Genomic DNA, 18683 nt, shown 5'->3' with positions numbered 1-18683 from the left:
ACTCTGGCTTGACTCCTGGTATCTAATCCCAGTTCTGACCCTGAGCTTTGATTCCTGGTTCTGACTTTGGCAATCAGCAGTTGGGTCTGGTGTTAATCCTCAACTCTGTTCCCTGGATGCCTGCTGCACGCATGAGACCTGACTCCTGCTCTGACCACTAGGTCAGACCACCTATATCCTGGTCACTAACAGCAGGTTTGCTAGTCTCTGTTAGGATTTCACCTGGTGGCAGCTACTACAATAGCTGAAATCACCAGCATAGACCTGGCTCTTACTCTGACCCTTGATCCCCATACATAAATATTCTCAGAGAGAAATTGTTGCACTGACATGAAATAAACAAATACTTAAAAAGGTAAGATGTTGCAGGTGAGTGACTTAGACTTCTGATGACAACATTTTGGATCAGGAGTGTTCAAGGAGAAGCTTTTGATTTTTTACTTTCCACCCAATAGGAGAAAGTGCCGTTCTCTCTAGGGCAGTGGTAAGCATGTTCAAGCATGAGTGACGGAGCTTTTCTCTAGTTTAGTGCAGTCCCTATGAGTCATCCATAAATCTGAAACCACAGCCACTGTCCTCTAATTAAAGAGCTACACCAAGAATACGTAACAATTAGGTTACTGTGTGATACACCATCCGTGTCAACAGCATCTGCCACAAAGGTTGACTGAAACATAGTCAGCCTCCAAACATTGCGTTCCCTGGTAGACCTCCCAAACTAATTCATTACTGACCTCACCATGCAATAACATGACTCCACAGAAATCTGCAGAAAATTAGGGCAAAGTCCACATATAAATCTGTACTGTCATAGCAGGTCTTGTAACTTCAGTGGGAGAAAACCACACACGTACACTCAAGGCACACAAAGATGAGAGATCCCTGACCTAATAAAGATGAATTACAAATGAAAGCCTGTTGTGGAAGCTCTCCTTTTTCAAGCTTTCTGTTTCTGTTTAACTTGATCAGGCAAAATCCATTTGAGCTAGGAGGGTGTTTACCAAATTAACAACAGTATTTTTGTTTGTGTCGTAGAAATATTTATTTAGTGATTAAGAAAATAATTTTCACCTGAATAGCACTTAAGACTCTGCTACATCATGTGTGTTCCTATTATTTCACACTGGGCTTGGAGCAGCAAGTTAATTATTTGGGGCTGAAGGTCTGTGTGTGGGAAGGTGTGACATGGAAAATGACAGAATTGTATTTAATATTGTGGAGAGCTAGGTTGAGGTATAGGTCACAGCAGATTCCTAAGGAGCAATGTGGAGCAACAAATCACAGAAGAGGCTGTGTCAGGTGCTTGTTTGTCAGTTTTGAACTAATAAACTAAGTGGTTATCAGGAGTTATACATTCCCAACAAATGGACAGCAGGTCCCATACTGTGGGACTGCTTACCTGATGAGAGGAGCTTCCTTCCAAGGCTGGTGTAAAATTAATTATACGAAAAATCAGTGATTATCTTATTTCATTTAATTTTGTTTTGGTAACATTGACTGTTTTCCAAGTGGTAGAATGGGGTGACCAGGAGGAATTTTTCTCTTATGTATACAGTGCTCTGATTGTACAACGCACTGCATAGGAATAAAATAGACACGATCCCTGCCCCTAGGGGTTCACGATCTAAGGGTTGATACGATGCAATGAATGAAAGCAACAAACAAAGCTGGGGAACTGGGAGGATGAAGGTTATAATAGTGCCACAGAAGGCACAGTTCTTGCTGTAGTTGAACTCAGTGGAGGTTTTGCCACTGGTTTCATTGGTGGCAGGAGCAGGGCCTGGGGTACGTATGTTTACGTGGACTTCTTGATAACTCTCTGTGTGTAACTTTCACTGATATAAATTTGTTTTTAAAAGCTGGAGGCATCGTGACTTGTGGCTAGGGAACTTGAGCCTCTCCTCTGTAAAGCACTTTGAGATCTTCAGGTGAAAGTGCTGTACAAGAGCTAAGCATTACTGTTAGTGGTACTACTGATATTTGAAGTTATCAGGAAAAAAAAAACATCTTAGGGTTGGTCAAACTTGAGTATGCAGTGTCCGAGGCATATTGCTATTTCTAACACACAGCATAACCAGTCTGGTTTACACATGTGTTTTTATAGTTAGACCAGTACAGACTGTAGTGTGGATGCAGATATAGCAGTAGAAAGATGCTTTCTGTATGGCAGTGGTTCCCAAACTAGAGGCACCGCTTGTTCAGGAAAAGCCTGTGGCGGGCTGGGCCAGTTTGTTTCGGCCGATCACGGCTCCCAGTGGCTGCGGTTTGTTGTTCTCGACCAATGGGGGCTGTGGGAAGCGGCACGGGCCGAGGGACGTGCTGGCTGCCCTTCCCGCAGCCCCCATTGGCCTGGAGTGGCGAACCACAGCCAGCGGGAACCGCGATCGGCCAAACCTGCGGATGCGACAGGTAAACAAACTGGCCCGGCCTGCCAGGGGCTTTCCCTGAACAAGCGGCTCCCCTAGTTTGGGAACCACTGCTGTATGGGAATAACTCTACCCAGAAGCACACTTACACTGATATAACTCTGTCTGCACTAGAGGGTTTAACTGTACTTGGATAGTTAAAGTAGTTCAACTGTTGTGTGTAGATGATGCCTAAAAGAAACACTTAGTCTGTCCACCAGATCCCCATTGCAGTTGGTGGGAATTTCAAGAATAGAACTAAGGGTATATCTTCACTTCAGAGTTAACCTTGGCTTTTACCATGTTTTAGCCCCCCTTTCCCTTCTTTCTCCCCATCCACACGCACAGACCTTTTACTCAGATTTGGAGGTGCCTTGACCTGGCTGGAGTTGTGAGTTAAAACCCAGGCTACACTTTAACTCAGGCTAGAACCCACCCACTTTGTAGTGAGGATGCAGGTTAAATCACTCAAGTGCAGAAAGTCCTCCAGTGCCCTTCCCACAATTCCCCCAAAGGACAAACAAGTTCTCCTACACAATTGACTGGGAAAGAATCTTAGAGTACCTCAACAAAGAACCATGGGATATGCCCCCAGACACACATGAGTAAATGTAGAAACAGTGAGGACATAGTGATGCAGGTCTGGCTTTGCTGTGGGGATGCTCATATCCAGGCTAGCCTAACTCAGGTGCCTATCACCCAGGTTAACTGTGCAGTGAAGACATTTTGTTGATTGAATGATGTGAATATGCCCTGTAGAGAAAGGAGTCTGACTTTATAGTTAGAGCAGGGGGGCTGGAAGTCAGAACTCCTGGGTTCTGTTCACTGACTTGTTATTTGACCTTAGATAAGTCACATTTACAAGTAAAATGAGGAACAATACTGACCTCCCTTGTGAGCCTGGAAGCTTAAAGTTTTTAAAGCTTCCTGTTGTCCTCATCTGAAATGTGCTAAGTGCAGGGTTTTAATGTTCAAAGGGAGCTGCATGCATCACCAGAGGACAGAGTTCAACCGTATACCAGAGTAAAATTCGAGGGTAGAAACCTATGATAAATATATTTGAGAAGTAAATTACATTAATGGCTGCATGAGTAGGACAGGTCCCAAATTCACTCCCAATAGCCAGAAATCAGGGAAAGAGGATGATTAAAATCACTAAAGACTGCACACATTTTTTCTGTCGAACAGGACACCACCACGTCTGTGCGGATAGGTCTTATGATGGAAGAAATGATCTTCAACCTTGCAGATACACATCTGTTCTTTAATGACCTGGAGGTATGTAACCGCATATTTTATTTAACATCTTCCTATTTAATCATCTGCATCTGATTTAGAAACCCTTGGTTTTCTGGTCCTGAAACTTTCATTACTGACCCAAAGAAGTGGGCCTAAGATGGCTTATTGGAAGCATACCTTGCCACATCTCTCTGACATCTTTGCTCTGCTAAAGCTTTAAAAAAAACAACAACAGAGTAACAGTGATGTCTATTGGTAGTTTTACTACTACTACTAATAATAATGAGGACAATGTTGCTTTGTCCTTCTGAAATTTGCTATTTAATAATTTCATTAAACTAAATTAGCACAGATCTTATGGGGGCAGGTTTACAGTTAGTTCTGAGCCAGTACAGAAGCAGTTGAAAGGGTCTCTGTTCCTCTACAAGCTCTATTCTGCACACACAAAAGGTAGAGTGAAGAGCTCCTGACTGTCAAACTCATGGCACGAATGAGAGCATGTGTGCATCTTTGCACTAACGCCAGAAAGTCTTCCCTAACTGAGGGAATGCCAGTTCTGATGATGAAGCATCCGGTAAAAATATACCATCACTGATGTAAAACACACCAAAGGCCATTTAGAACAGGTGCTGAAGCTCAAGAAAAGATAGCGTATATACAGCTGAGCAACTAGCTATGCAGTGTCGATGAAAAGCTTTTTGAGCTTGTAACCAGCCCATCATAAGGAATGGGCCTAAATGAGTTACATAATTTTGTTCAGGGTTTTCTAAGGCTGGACGACATTTCCTTGAAAGGAATGAGTTAGAATTCTCTTCAGGTGCTTTGGGCACAATACACTCAGGAAATTGCTTGGAATGGTCTAGGGGAAAAAACATCAGTTCTGTGCCTGCATCCCATAGGCAGAGATCCCTCCTCAGTCTGTTTATTCATTTGGAAAAGTAAGAATTTAACTGTTCCAGAGCCTGCGTGAAATGGGTCCCATGAGGGCTTCTAATTCCTTTGTCCTTCTCTTCTCAGCTATATTGAATTGCTATGTGGGTTACAAGGAGTTAAAAACTTTCCTTGTACGGCTCTCTATAGAATTTGGGACTTCACTTGCTAAGAATTTTCATTTCCCTTGAAAGACAAATGGTCTGTAGCACCTGAACTGACATTTCCTTCCTCTCCCAGCCTTCCAAAGAAGTGTTTAGTGATGGGGATACATAAAGTGTGAAGTGAAAATCTTTCATAGAGAAAAAGAGGAAGAAACTATTTAAGGCACTAAATAAAAAGTGATAATATTTAGCACATACCCAACACTCTTCATCTGAGGTGGGTAGATGGTGTTAACTCCATTTCACATGTGTGGAAACTGAGGCCGGGGGAAGCGATTTGTCCAGGCTTGCACTGCAGCAGCACCATGCTCATTCCACTAGACATGTACCACAGCTGTGAAAGATTAAAACTTGCACATCATTACATTTGAAAACATTTCCCCCCTTGTTTTACTTATCTTTCAAGACCTGAATTCAGTTGATGGTTTGCCAAGCACCTCAGAGCAGGGTGAGGAATGTCACTGTCACTACAGTTACAAATGTCCCTGAGGATTTCAGCTGCTGCAAGCAGAACAGAATCCTTAGCTCAGGTCTTGGCAGGTGAAAAATTCTTAAATTCACCTATAACTACTGGAAAAAGGTAAATATTTTATTTAAAGTGACCCAGCATTTGAGATTTCCAGTCTTAGCTTCTGGTGCCTTAATGAAGGGCTATAAAACTTCTAGAACTGGTCTGTAGCCCTTGCAAGACCTGATGCACTGTGTGACCTAGTGGGTAAGTCTTTGCCCCTCTCTGCCTCAGTTTTCCCATCTGTAAATGGAGATGATGATGATGACGGCACCCTTCTACCTCAGACAGGCACTGTGAGTAATTAATTAATATCTCCATAACCCCTGTGAAGGTGGAGAGGACTACGTAAGTGCTAAGATTACATCTGCACTATGGAGACGATACCACCGTAGCTACGCTGGCATAGCCCCGTAGCATATACGCAGCCTACACCAACAGAAGGGTGTAGGAACACCACTTCCCCAAAAGAAGTTAACTGTGTTGCTGGAACGCCACTCCCATCAACATAGCTGTGTCTACACAGGGGGTTATGTTGGCATAGATACCTCAGTCAGGGGCGTGTGTTTTTTCACGCCACTGACTGATGTAGCTATGTCAATATAACTTTTCAGTGAAGACCAGGCCTAAGTAAAACCATTCCCCTGAGTACTGTTCTGTCACCGTTAAGTTTGTCCACATTAGTCACAAGCTGTTGGCTCCAGGTTAAATTCACAAAGAGTGAAGTATTCTGTTGTTTTTTTTTGTCACTTTCCATGTTGATGCATAAACCTCAAAAAGGTCTGATTTGGTATGAAGAAATGCACAAAGACTCCAGCTACTTCCCTCTCCAAACAGTCCAAGCCCACTGGAGCAGCAAACCTGTGCTGTTAAAAACTTTCAGCTTGATTCTTGGGCTTGTGGAGTAACTTTATTTTATCTGAGCCAGTTTGGCGCATCCATAGCAAAGTTGTGTGAGTATGGGATACAGGTGTGCTGGTGAAAATAAATGATTTTACTGATTTCTATAGCACTTGTCAGTCTGACTGTGTTATTTCAGAAGTGTAACACATAAGAACAACAAAATAAAAAACTGCATCATGGCTTTGATGTATCTGTCAGTGGGAGTGAATAGCAGTACAAGAGCCTTCAGCAGCGAAGGTCTGACTGCAGGACATGAATTGTTCAGAACCCAGTTCTGAGAACAGTTACTGCCTAGCTAACCTTAACTACCCAAAGAGGATTTGAGGTGAGAGACAGGCTTATCAGACAACTTTGAAGATTATTGTCAACAAGTATCAGTCGTACAGCCGGTTGGAAAGCAGTAGGTGTTTTCCATGAAATTTTATTTTCTTTCCGTAACTTTTTTGCAGAATTTCCCCAGTTTTCTAAAATGAAAACAACCTCCGTTTTTGGGGGGGGAAGAGGGAGCATTAGACTGTTCATCGAAAAACCGAATTTTTCAGAAGAAATGAAAACTTTTGACAAAAATGTTTGCCTTACCATACTCCTCCCACCCCTCAAAAAGCAACACAAAAATTTCAACTTTATTGAACTTTATTCAACTTTAGTGTCTTTATTCACTAGCCATGCCGCTCCTGATAAAACAATGACTTTCAGGCCAGAGGATTCGCGGAGTGATAGCTGAGGATTTTGTGGGCACCAACTGTTGGGCTTGAAGGAGATACAATGAACAATAGTCTGTAAAAAAAAAAAAAAAAAAAAAAAAAAAAAGAGAGAGAGAGAGACAGAAAAACAAGCCCAGAGAGACTGACTCAGGTTTAGATCTGCTGAGATTACAGTATACAGCAGCCCCACCAAGTGGCGTAATGGTGACTTGACCAGGGCTCAGTAAGCTCAATCCACACCATGCTACAATGCTGAAACTGCCCGTGGAGCTGCCCTGCATTCAGGCATGTACAGAAGAAAGGCAAAGTGAGAGCTTGTATTAAGGAACAAGAAAACTGCAGGGAACAGGTGAATGTGACATCTGATACTGTTAAGCCCCAGAGCAAGAGAACTTGTGTTCAGGCCAGCCATTTTAAGCACAGGTGCCTTCATTTCTGCACAGCTGAAAAAGGCCAGAGGAACGGAAACTAACCATTTATTTGAGCCAGCCCTAAGGCAAATGAAGAAACTGAGGAAGCTTATTAGTGGTAGTACAATGTCCACAAAGAGCATCTATTTATTTCCAGGAAGGCAATGGCACAGCAAAGCTTCTGATTGCCCTATTTTCCCTGCAGTCAGCTGCAGGACTTGCATATGGATGTTGTACTGGAACCACAGATATTATCAGATCACAGAGAGAGAATTCAGACTAGTGTGCTGTATACACTCACCCCATCCTCTTTCCTGGCAAGGTGAGTTCATTAGAACAGTGGTTCCCAGCTCTTGGTGAATGTACCTGTAATAGCCCCTCCGGGCTTTTTTGATGCTGGGTACTTTCCTTGTCTCCCATTATCCCCTTGCACAAAGGTCTCCTCCATCTACAACCTTCCTGCCTAGCTTTATATTGAACTAGCAGTTCAGGATGAGTGCTGAGCCTCCAAATGCTGCTGCTGTGCTCACCTTCCAAACAATTGCACGCATTATATGCTGCTATAGCAGCTGAGTCTATTCTCACACAGCCAGGCCTGGAGGCTAGAGTGCTTCAAGTTCTGAAGGTTCTACCACATGCAGCTGACCAAGAGATAGGAAGCAGCAGCAAACCAGGCCTCTGCTCAATGCGTGGAGGCCAGTTTGTCATTAGGGAGTTGGGAGTTACCCCATTGGACTTCAGGAGGTTTTCTGATTCATCTATACAAGGTCTTTTTACTAGTTTACTAGTGGTTTCCCAGGAGCAGGGCTGGATTAATTCTCCTGTGGGCCCAAGGCTATTAGATTTTGTGGGGCCCCGGGGTGTTTGGAGTTGGGCTCAGGGCTGGGGCAGGAGATTGGGGTGCAGAAGGGGATGCAGCTCCAGCTGGGGGGGTGGGCTCTTATTGGACCAACTTCTGTTGGTGAAAGAGTCAAGCTTTCAGGCTACACTGAGCTCTTTTTCATGTCTTCAGACCTGTAGCTCGAAAGCTTGTCTCTTTCCCCAACAGAGGTTGGTTCAATAAAATATATTACCTCACCCACCTTGTCTCTCTGGCTAGATGTGTAACTAATCATCCGCATACACAGTTACTGTGATGCACACAAATTGGGTGCCTGTGTTTATATGCCTGCAGTCTAAAAATGGAGGCGACACAGTATATTGTGTATATATAGGCCTCATATAGCATTTTACCTCTTCAAAACACTGCACACACATGAACTAATTCTCACACCCCCATTGAGAGGCAAGTATTATCCATTCTCCATTTTATTAGATGGAAGAGTAGAGAGGATAAGTGACTTGTTCAAGGCAATATAACGCGGTAGGAGCAGAATTAGAACTCGGGTGTCTTGGGCTTCAACTTCCATGCTTATTTCACTAGACCCTGCTGGCTCCCTGTGCATCTCTATCTAGAAAGATATGCATCCCTCTCTTCCACATTTGTTTGGTGGGCAGTCTAGAAAATGCAAAACAGAAAAACAGGTGTCAGAGAGATTAGTACAGTGTTTATAAACCTACCTTTTGAAGCCATCCCTGGGGGCTAAGCATTCCGAGTGTTGTTCAGTGGCCCTGTTGCCACAGTGAGGGATAGCTGTTTGTGTAACCAAGGATATCCTAAATATCACCTCTTGAGCCTTTTGTAAAATGTGGACATATCATGAACACAAACTGTTTCCTGTTACTTTAACTTGTCTGCATCAAGTCCCACCTATATGCAGAAGTAAATAAAAGAATGGTCCAAACATTTCAGAACTTCAGAAAAGGTTTGGTTCTCAGAGGCGGTTGGGGCCTTATATTTCCTGAATCAGGTATAGCCTGTATGCACCACACTAATCATGTAGCTCTATGAGATCCCAGAGAATCATTTCAAAAAAGCCAACGGATGTGAAAACTAGGGTTCGGAAATGTCCTCATTGCTGACTTTCATTCAAACAATCTGGATCTTCTGTTCAGCTGCCCAGATATTCCTGTCCTCCTTCCTCTCTCATTAAGGTCTCAAGTAAATTCAGTGAGAATGAAAAATTAGTCTGGTAACCAAGTAGTAAAGCACAGTCTACATTCTTGCCTTGTTCAGCTTCTCTGTGTTTTACCCAGTAACATGATAGGTCGGCTGGTGGACTATGAGGTAGCGTCTCACCAAGTGTCATGGTATTTTATTAAGTCAGAAATGTGATAGCTACTGTTGTCACACTTCAGTGTACAGAACAATTCATTCGTAAATGAGAAAAGCAGATCCCCCACAAATACCTTTCCCCTTACATAATGCACAGCACAATGCAACTGTAGCTGAGTGGGCTGTGACAATATTATTCCAGCATGCTTTCACAGCTCACAACCACTGTTGGGAATGTTTTTTTAATTTTAGAATGGGGGTGTGTGCCAGCAGAGATCTGTTATTAATTTATTTTCTCAGCTCTCATTTGTAGAGTCGGCGCTCACTTAAAATACTGGCGTCAATTATAAAGCAAGAAACAGAGGAGATAGGAAGTGGATTGGATTAGATACTTTAGAAACCCCTACTCAGCAAAAGTCAGGAATTGTATCATAAGGGATGCAGCATTATACCATAAGGGAAGCAGCATTAATACATCTCTGACATGATGGTTCTTGAAATTTTAGGGCTACATTTTCAAAGGAAAATGTGTGCACAAAATTATATGTACTTCTGTCGCATTACAACCCTCAAGTGCATTTGCAGCTCAGGAAACTCTGCCTTCCTGATAGGGATGGTGGGTAAAATTTTCAAAAGCACAGGAGTGATTTAATCACTTTTGAAAATGGGACTTAGGAGCCTAAGTTATACTTTCAAAATGGCCTCAGTCACTTAAGTGATTTTGAAATTTTTACCCAATCTGCAGAAATGTAGGATTTGTGAACAGACCTGTCTCACAATCATTTCTGAAGGCACGTCTGTGATGTCCTCCCTTTGGAAATCTAGCCACAAGATTTTGTGTGTGTGGGCAGAAGGGGTGGATTTAAATCGCTCATAGAAAATCTTTGGCTGTGTAGAGAGATTACTACAAGCTTCATAGGGTAGATAACAAAGAGTGACTAGATCAGCCAAAAAACCAGAACAATATCTGCTGACTTCCAAGGGCCTTTGCAAGATACATTGTCCCTTCCCTGCTAGAGTCAAAGAAGGGAGAGAAAAGGGCTTCCTGACTTTCTTCCCATCCCCTTTTTAATCACAATGTCAATTCAGAGAAAGAAGCCATATAAATAACATTTACTGAGATTTTGAGGTAAAGCCGTCACCACTCAAACAATGAAGAATTTAGATGATATGATCTAGAGTGCATATTTCATGCTCCAAGTGCATAATCTATTCAGTTTAAATTTCCTGTGTATTGATTTCCTTATTACTTATGTGCATTATTTCTTAACTCTGTCTGTGGAATGTGGATATGAAAGGGTCCCTTCTCCTCTTGGTGCATGGGCAGGACAGGGTAAAGCCCCAGCAAGCACTGGGGAAACACTATAGGAACAAGACATGTCTCAGACAAGAAATTTCTGTGGAAAGACCTAGAAAAGGGTTTTCTTCTTTTCCTTAAATTAAGCCTGAATATTCTTATTGGTACAGGTTTCAGAGTAGCAGCCATGTTAGTCTGTATCCGCAAAAAGAAAAGGAGGACTTGTGGCACCTTAGAGACTAACCAATTTATTTGAGCATAAGCTTTCGTGAGCTACAGCTCACTTCATCAGATGCATTCAGTGGAAAATACAGTGGGAAGATTTATATACACAGAGAACATGAAACAATGGGTGTTACCATACACACTGTAATGAGAGTGATCGGGTAAGGTGAGCTATTACCAGCAGGAGAGTGGGGGAGGACGGGGGGGTAACCTTTTGTAGTGATAATCAAGGTGGGCCATTTCCAGCAGTTGACAAGAATGTCTGAGGAACAGCGGGGGTGGGGTGGGGGAATAAACATGGGGAAATAGTTTAACTTTGTGTAATGACACATCCACTCCCAGTCTTTATTCAAGCCTAAGTTAATTGTATCCAGTTTGCAAATTAATTCCAATTCAGCAGTCTCTCGTTGGAGTCTGTTTCTGAAATTTTTTTTGTTGAAGAATTGCCACTTTTAGGTCTGTAATCGAGTGACCAAAGAGATTGAAGTGTTCTCCGACTGGTTTTTGAATGTTATAATTCTTGACGTCTGATTTGTGTCCATTTATTCTTTTACATAGAGACTGTCCAGTTTGGCCAATGTACATGGCAGAGGGGCATTGCTGGCACATGATGGCATATATCATATTGGTAGATGTGCAGGTGAATGAGCCTCTGATAGTGTGGCTGATGTGATTAGGCCCTATGATGATGTCCCCTGAATAGATATGTGGACACAGTTGGCAACGGGCTTTGTTGCAAGGATAGGTTCCTGGGGTAGTGGTTCTGTTGTGTGGTTGCTGGTGAGTTTTTGCTTCAGGCTGGGGGGCTGTCTGTAAGCAAGGACTGGCCTGTCTCCCAAGATCTGTGAGAGTGATGAGTCATCCTTCAGGATAGGTTGTAGATCCTTGATGATGCGTTGGAGAGGTTTTAGTTGGGGGCTGAAGGTGATGGCTAGGGGCGTTCTGTTATTTTCTCTGTTGGGCCTGTCCTATAGTAGGTAACTTCTGGGTACTCTTCTGGCTCTGTCAATATGTTTCTTCAGCAGGTGGGTATTGTAGTTGTAAGAACGCTTGATAGAGATCTTGTAGGTGTTTGTCTCTGTGTGAGGGGTTGGAGCAAATGCGATTGTATCGTAGAGCTTGGCTGTAGACAAGACTGGGAGTGGATGGGTAATTACACAAAGTAAAACTATTTCCCCTCCCCCACTGTTCCTCAGATGTTCTTGTCAACTGCTGGAAATGGCCCACCTTGATTATCACTACAAAAGGTCCTCCTCCCCCCCCCCACACTCTCCTTCTGGTAATAGCTCACCTTACCTGATCACTGTCGTTACAGTCTGTATGGTAACACCCATTGTGTCATGTTCTCTGTGTATATAAATCTCCCCACTGTAATTTCCACTGAATGCATCCGATGAAGTGAGCTGTAGCTCACGAAAGCTTATGCTCAAATAAATATGTTAGTCTCTAAGGTGCCACAAGTATTCCTTTTCTTTAATGGGGGAAAGCTGCTGATTCTGGTACCACACAATGCCTGTAAACTACTAATGTTTCTCTGTTTTACTGGTCAAGAGACAAACAAGTTCCTTTGCATGAGCTTTACGCGTTTCTGTATGACCAGGAAGCACCTTAATGTGCAATTCAAGAACTATTGTGATCTCAGACAATTCTTGCTTATGCACAGTAATTCTATTCATGTTGTGGCCAAGCAGCATCTGAAATTGGCTTATAATCTAATTAATTGACTGGAATTTGTTGAAAGTATTAGCAATACATGGGGGACCTGATTTTACCTTGATATCTGCCCTTAATGCGTTTTTCACTTCATGATACTTAGTCCTTCCATGAGTGCAGGGACTGGACTAGATGACCTCTTGAGGTCCCTTCCAGTCCTATGATTCTATGATTATTCAATGATAAAATTCTTCCTTCAAATTTGTTATTCCAAGACAATATCATTTTCTGACTCGTTTGGGTTTTTTTGTTTTTGTTTGTTTATGCTTTGCAGGACTGTGACCAAATACACATAGATGACGTATCATCAGATGACAATGGACAAGATCTAAGGTAAGTAATCTCTGGACTGGAATCTCCAGCTCAAACTCCAGCTCCAGCCTTGGAAATGGCTTGAGGATGAGCAATGGTATAATATAAATAACATTCTTGATCTTGCTGTTTTCCCCTTCCATACTCCTTGCATTCATCAACACATGGGAGCACAAAACTCCTCTTTCTCACACTAATATGCCCAGGCCTTACTCTCACGCCCTGTCCATATTAAGCTTTAAACCATACTGGAAAACAAGTTTGAAAATGGGTTGAACTCAGCTCAGCTACACCAGTTTCAAATATGGTTTGGCCAGCCAACGTAGATTGGACCAAACCATTTCAAAACCATTCTTGAGCCTTAGACTTGTGCAGTGTTGTGTCTGGACTGTATGAAACTCAGGCCCAGAATTCCCAGGAGCTTTGCCAAAACTAATGGGAGAGTTCCTACTTTTGCAGCTGACGGTCCTATATGTATCCCCATATTCTGTGGTATTAAAAGGAAATTGTATGGTTATGGGTTACAATGTAATTATCATATTTTCCACTGGAATTGACTCCTGGTTAGAGTATTGTTATTTATTGTAAGATCTCAAGGTTACTGTGGCAACTGTACTATTAACACATCACCCTATTCTACTTGCTATATAATTTGAGAATTAATTGCCTCAATGCATTGTCCTCTGATTGTAACAGCTACGCATCCCAGCTACTTATTTTCCACGTGACATTTCTTTATGTGGGATATGTTGACAACTCCATGGTCACAGCATTGATTATGCCCGACATGAACTTCATGGCTAAGAACTGTGCAGTACTTTGAAAATTTAGTCCTGCGTTTTAGACTCATGCTGCACTGAATAGTATTCCCAAAAAAGAGGTACCTTTGATCAATGCTACCAGAAGCTCATGAAGGTGTTAGACATATTCCTCAGGGAAACAACCCTGCAATTTAGGCTTATCTGTCACCCATCACAGAGCACAAAATGGTACAGCCAGAACTCAGTGTCACAATAAAATGTCTTCTTTGATTTAAAGGAGTGATTGTTAGTGTCCAGCAATCTTACATTGTGAATGGCAGGTAGACCAATAAAAATTGGCTTTGTCATGGAAATATTACTCCAGATTTGCATACACCAATACTGTGTAAATCAGGTAATCATGCACACAATAAATTTGCATGTGCATTTGCCAAGTGTGCATGTACATTCACAGTAATTGTGTGTACAAATTGGGTGTGCAGTTGTTCACCTACATTGTGTGGCAACCGGGACCTGTGCTTACACTCAGTTGTTTTCCAATGGATTGTTTACATGATAAATGGATGTAGCTACTCAGTACAGAGTACTGTGGAAGCCTCATAGGGAAGGCAGTTTTCCCCACACAGAAAAGCTTCACTCAGAGGAGCAGGGCCAGATTAACTCTCCTGTGGGCCAGGCGCTATTAGATTTTCTGGGGTCCCTGGGCGTTTGGAGTGCAGGAGTGGGCTCAGGGCTGGGGAAGGGGATTGGGATGTGGGAGGGGGTGCAGCTCCAGATGTGGGGGTGGGCTCTGGGGTGGGGCCAGGGCTGTGACAAGGGAGATTGGGATGCAGGCTTATGCAGGTGGTTCAGGGTGTGCGCTCTGGGTGGGAGTTTGGGCACAGGAGGGGGCGCGGGGTCTGGGAGTGAATTTGGGTGCAGGAGGGGCTTTGGGCTGGGGTAGAGGCTTGGGGTACAGGAGGGGGGGGATGGGTGCAGGCTCTGGCTGGGAGGTGCTTACCTCAGGCGGCTCCTGGTTGACGGCACAGCAAGGCTAAGGCAGGATCCTTGCCTGCCCTGGCTCCGCGCTGCTCTTCTCCCCAAGGTGGCCGACACGTCCAGCCCCTAGGCAGAGGGACCAGGCTGCTCTGCACGGTGCATGCTGCCCATGCCTGCAAGCGCTGCCCCCACAGCTCCCATTGGCCACGGTCCCTGGCCAATGGGACCTGTGGAGCCGGCACTGGGAGTGGGGGCAGTGCGCAGAGATTCCCTGAATGCCCTCGCCTAGGGGCCACAGGGGCACATCAGCGAGCTGGCGCTTGTGGTGCTAGCCCCAGGGGAGGCGTTGAGGCTTAGGGACTGGTGTCTGGTGAGACTTGCCACAGGCTGGATGAAAAGAAGCAGCGGGCCACATCTGACCCATGGGCCTGCAGGGCCCCCCTTAGCCCAAGGCCCTGGGCTGCAGCCCCTAAAGCCCCTAAATTAATCCGGCCCTGGAGAAGAGGTCTCATGTCATTTAGGATTGTAGTTTGTGCTTTGCAAAGCATTGAAAGAATGGGAGACTTTCAGGCTGTTTTATTAGTCTGTAAGCAGGCTCTACTGCACAGCAAATCCAGGTGTGAGTGCAGACATATACAAATGATAAACTGGATTTTACCTTAAGTAAATGAGTGCAAATAATCCTGTTCTGAGAGTATATGGGAAAGCAATCTGCTAACAGCATCTCTTTTCATCCTGCAACAAGCCCCAGCCCAAAAGATCTCTGCTGCTTTTCAAAAACTTCTCATATGCTTAGGGAAATTAAGCCAAAATAATTTTGGGAAGTGAATTAAGCTAAATTGAAATAAAATGTCACTTTATTTCTGAATGAGAGCATCCACACAGGAGTTTAACCTGCTTTAAATTCTCACCTTTAGTTGATTTGACTTAACTTCCTTCATAGACAAGGCCTTTGTCATCTTTCCTATATGCCTTACCCATTTTATTCTCTTCTTCTGGGCTCTGCTTGGGCAGCATTAAAGGGATTTTGGTGGAGAATGTTTATGATCGTGTTGTAAGCAGTCACTGCCCTTTCCTTCCACTGTTAATTCTTGTTCTAAAACAGGCTCAAAGCCCGGTATTAACATAGAATGCCAAACAATCGGAAAGGTCTACATCAGAATTACCTTCTTTAGGATTTGAGTATTTATGCAGACAGATAGTTGCATTAGCAGCTGTGTTTCAGTAAGCCAGGCATGCGTAGTGATTCGGTGCCCAGTTGTGATTTTCATGTAGAGTACAGTCCTGTTTTTCTCTGTGTTTAAGGTAGTTCTAAGACTCTCACAATGAATGCGTGGTAGTAACCAACATGTACGATGTCTTCATCAGAAGGCATTTCACCATTTGTGCCCCATAAATTCCTCATTGTTTTCAGAGATGTGTAGAAACTAGATACGTGAAGATAGGGGAGCAGTGCTAGGCTCCACACCTCTGGCAATCTTGTTGGTTCCTCATGCCTGAAAATAGGTTTTTCTTGTCAAAATTAATGGGCCAAAATTTTTACCCCATTAATCCCCCTATAGGATCAGTAGTTGTATCCAGTTGCACATGGAAAACCATACCTTTTATTGTACATATCTGTCATTATCGCACCAGATGTTTAACACCGTCAGATGCACAATTGTGTGCAAAATGCACATGCAATTACATACCCGCATTTGTATAAAAAATTGTCAGTCTGCCTAATTTGCTTTTATAAGTATGTGTTGGAGGGCTGGGGGAAGAGTTGTGCATGCAAATAGGTGTACCCACAAATTCAGCAGGAGTTGTAATGAAAATTGACTGAAGATTTAGCCCAACAAATAAATTAGCACACCACAAATTGATAGGTATTAACAGAAACACTGGTAGGGGCAAGAAGAGATTTATTCCTCCTCACCCTGTGCTTTACCAGCTGCCTCCATTACTCTCCAGCAACGTCTGGTGTCCCTCTTCCTCTGCCCCCTTCACTTGTTTCCACACCCTGTTGGAAGGAACCTTGTATTATATAATTGCACTAACACTCTTTCCTGTTTCTTCCTCCTCCTCTTTCCCCTGCTTCCCCCCCACCAGCACATATAACTTCTCAGCAGATGGCTTTCACAGTTCAACTGCCGGTGCAAATCTGTGTCTGGGCTCTGGAGTTCACGGGGGAGTTGACTGGATGAGGAAATTAGCATTCCGCTACCGGCGGGTGAAAGAGATGTACAATACCTACAAAAACAATGTAGGAGGTGAGTGTCTCCAGCCAGGGAATGGCCCCTTTCATCTTTCATAAAAACTCTCTCTGTTCAGCAGAATAAACACTACAAGGTAGGTGTATAGCAAGCAGCGTACTTAGGTACTATAGCGAGCAGCGTACCTTGATGTTTGGAGAACTGAACTGCTAGGCAAGTGTTTCAGCAGAATTAAGCAGTGTTATCCTTAAATAACAATGGTCATGACAGAATAGCCTAGGCACTCCAAAAACAAGGCGCAAACTCATTTGTTGTAGGGGGAAATGCAGTCTAATTGTTAGAGCAAGGGACTGGGAGTCAAGACTGCTCCTGTACCCTATTCCCATCTCTGACACATTGTAACAGGATGGGTAAGTTGCAGCCTGTCTACACCAGAGTTTTCCCATGTGCAGACTGGGGCTAATACCTAGCTCACATGGGTGTGTTGTGAGGCTTGGTTAGCTTTTGCCAAGTGCTCTGAGGTCCTGGGAAAGGCATTAGAGATAGTGGACCAAGCTACAAAATCTGGATCTAGATTTTACACACCCTTCTCAAGGTCAGGAGTTGATCAGACAAGAGGTTGTGGTTCAGGTCTATCTCTAATTAGCAGGAAATGAAATATTACTGCTCCTAAGAGGGCTCTGTAAAGTTCTGTGTTCCCCATGCCTGTTCCCCTGTACATGAGAGGAGAAATCAAGCCCTGCTTCAAGAACCTTATACACAGCGTGCTGTGTCTACTCTAAATGTGGCTCAGAAATTATTGTAAGGTCTTTCAGGAGTGGCTAATTTCTGTTCTCTATTGTACAGAGCCTAGCACACTCAGCACTCAAATAATAACGGTCTAGGCACTAATTCCCTATCCATGCGATGAACCTGGCAATAGGTTAATAAAAAAACCAAATATTTTTAAAATATACATTTCATTCACGCTGATATTTGTGCACCTCATTAAAGGGCACCCCATCTCCAAAGTCCATGGGATCCCTAACAAATACAATTAAAACCACATATCTTTGCCAAAAGAAAGCTGTGTGACCCAATAAATTATCACCAGAGCTGGTGCAGAAAACATTACTTTCATCACCTCCCAAAACATACAATAAATAAAACACACACACACCCTTCAAACAACCTAAAACCAATATCTCGAGTCTCACGCAGAGGGATGCATAGATGAGCTCTTGTGTATATGGAAGGAAAGAGTATTCCTGAGTCACAGTTCCCTATCCCACATCCCATCAAAACGATATCACAAGACAAGGGGATGTTCTAGCCTCCTTGATCTCACAGCATCCAATTTAGCTAAGCTAGTTTCTCTCTTAGGCTGGGGTGGGATTTTGTCAGCACAGGTGTCCCAGAGCTAGAGCCAGAATAACATATAACCAAAAATAATAATATTCCTAAAGGTATTTTAAATATTTGCCTTTTACTTATTTAGTGGGAATAATGACCTTCCCATATATACTGGGAATAACGACCTTGTGAACAGATTTTCAGCGGGATTAATGACCAGCAGGACCCAACAGTCATCTGCTTCTGCTCCGACCTCTATCTCTTCCGCACTGGTCGTTAATTCTCAGGAAATGCCCGGCGCCTCAATCATTATTGCTTAGTTTGTACATAAACTCTATGGGAAATTTCAGAAAAGCATTCTAACTGAGCCATGCAAATTGCTAACTACAGAGACGGAGCTGAGCAAAATACTGGCTAAATGTGCCAGTGCTAACTACCACACCAGTTAATGT

General features: G+C 43.3%; 2 protein-coding genes across 8 annotated transcripts in view; one reads left to right on the top strand and one right to left on the bottom strand.

Annotated features, from left to right (window-relative positions):
- The window catches only part of LOC141997659 (uncharacterized), a 51285-nt gene that overhangs the window by 13331 nt on the left and 19271 nt on the right, over nt 1-18683 (bottom strand). The window contains exons 2-6 of one of the 3 annotated variants that reach the window (XM_074970089.1): nt 16623-16706; nt 15871-16200; nt 8824-9013; nt 4937-5072; nt 3293-3449 (exon numbers count right to left, since the gene is read on the bottom strand). The exons of the other annotated variants lie outside the window; for them this stretch is intronic. The gene's annotated coding sequence lies outside the window, so the exon portion shown is untranslated. The remainder of the gene's footprint in view (nt 1-3292; nt 3450-4936; nt 5073-8823; nt 9014-15870; nt 16201-16622; nt 16707-18683) is intronic. 3 annotated transcript variants of the gene reach the window in all.
- EYA2 (EYA transcriptional coactivator and phosphatase 2) overlaps nt 1-18683 on the top strand; it is a 154891-nt gene that overhangs the window by 123982 nt on the left and 12226 nt on the right. For all 5 annotated transcript variants that reach the window (XM_074970087.1, XM_074970084.1, XM_074970083.1 and 2 more), the window contains 3 exons: nt 3594-3683; nt 12928-12986; nt 16796-16956. In XM_074970087.1, the coding sequence (XP_074826188.1) occupies nt 3594-3683; nt 12928-12986; nt 16796-16956 (310 nt within the window). The remainder of the gene's footprint in view (nt 1-3593; nt 3684-12927; nt 12987-16795; nt 16957-18683) is intronic.

Source organism: Natator depressus, chromosome 13 (assembly GCF_965152275.1).
Source record: "Natator depressus isolate rNatDep1 chromosome 13, rNatDep2.hap1, whole genome shotgun sequence".
NCBI classification, from domain to species: Eukaryota; Metazoa; Chordata; order Testudines; family Cheloniidae; genus Natator; species Natator depressus.
This window is presented reverse-complemented; position numbering and strand designations above follow the sequence as displayed.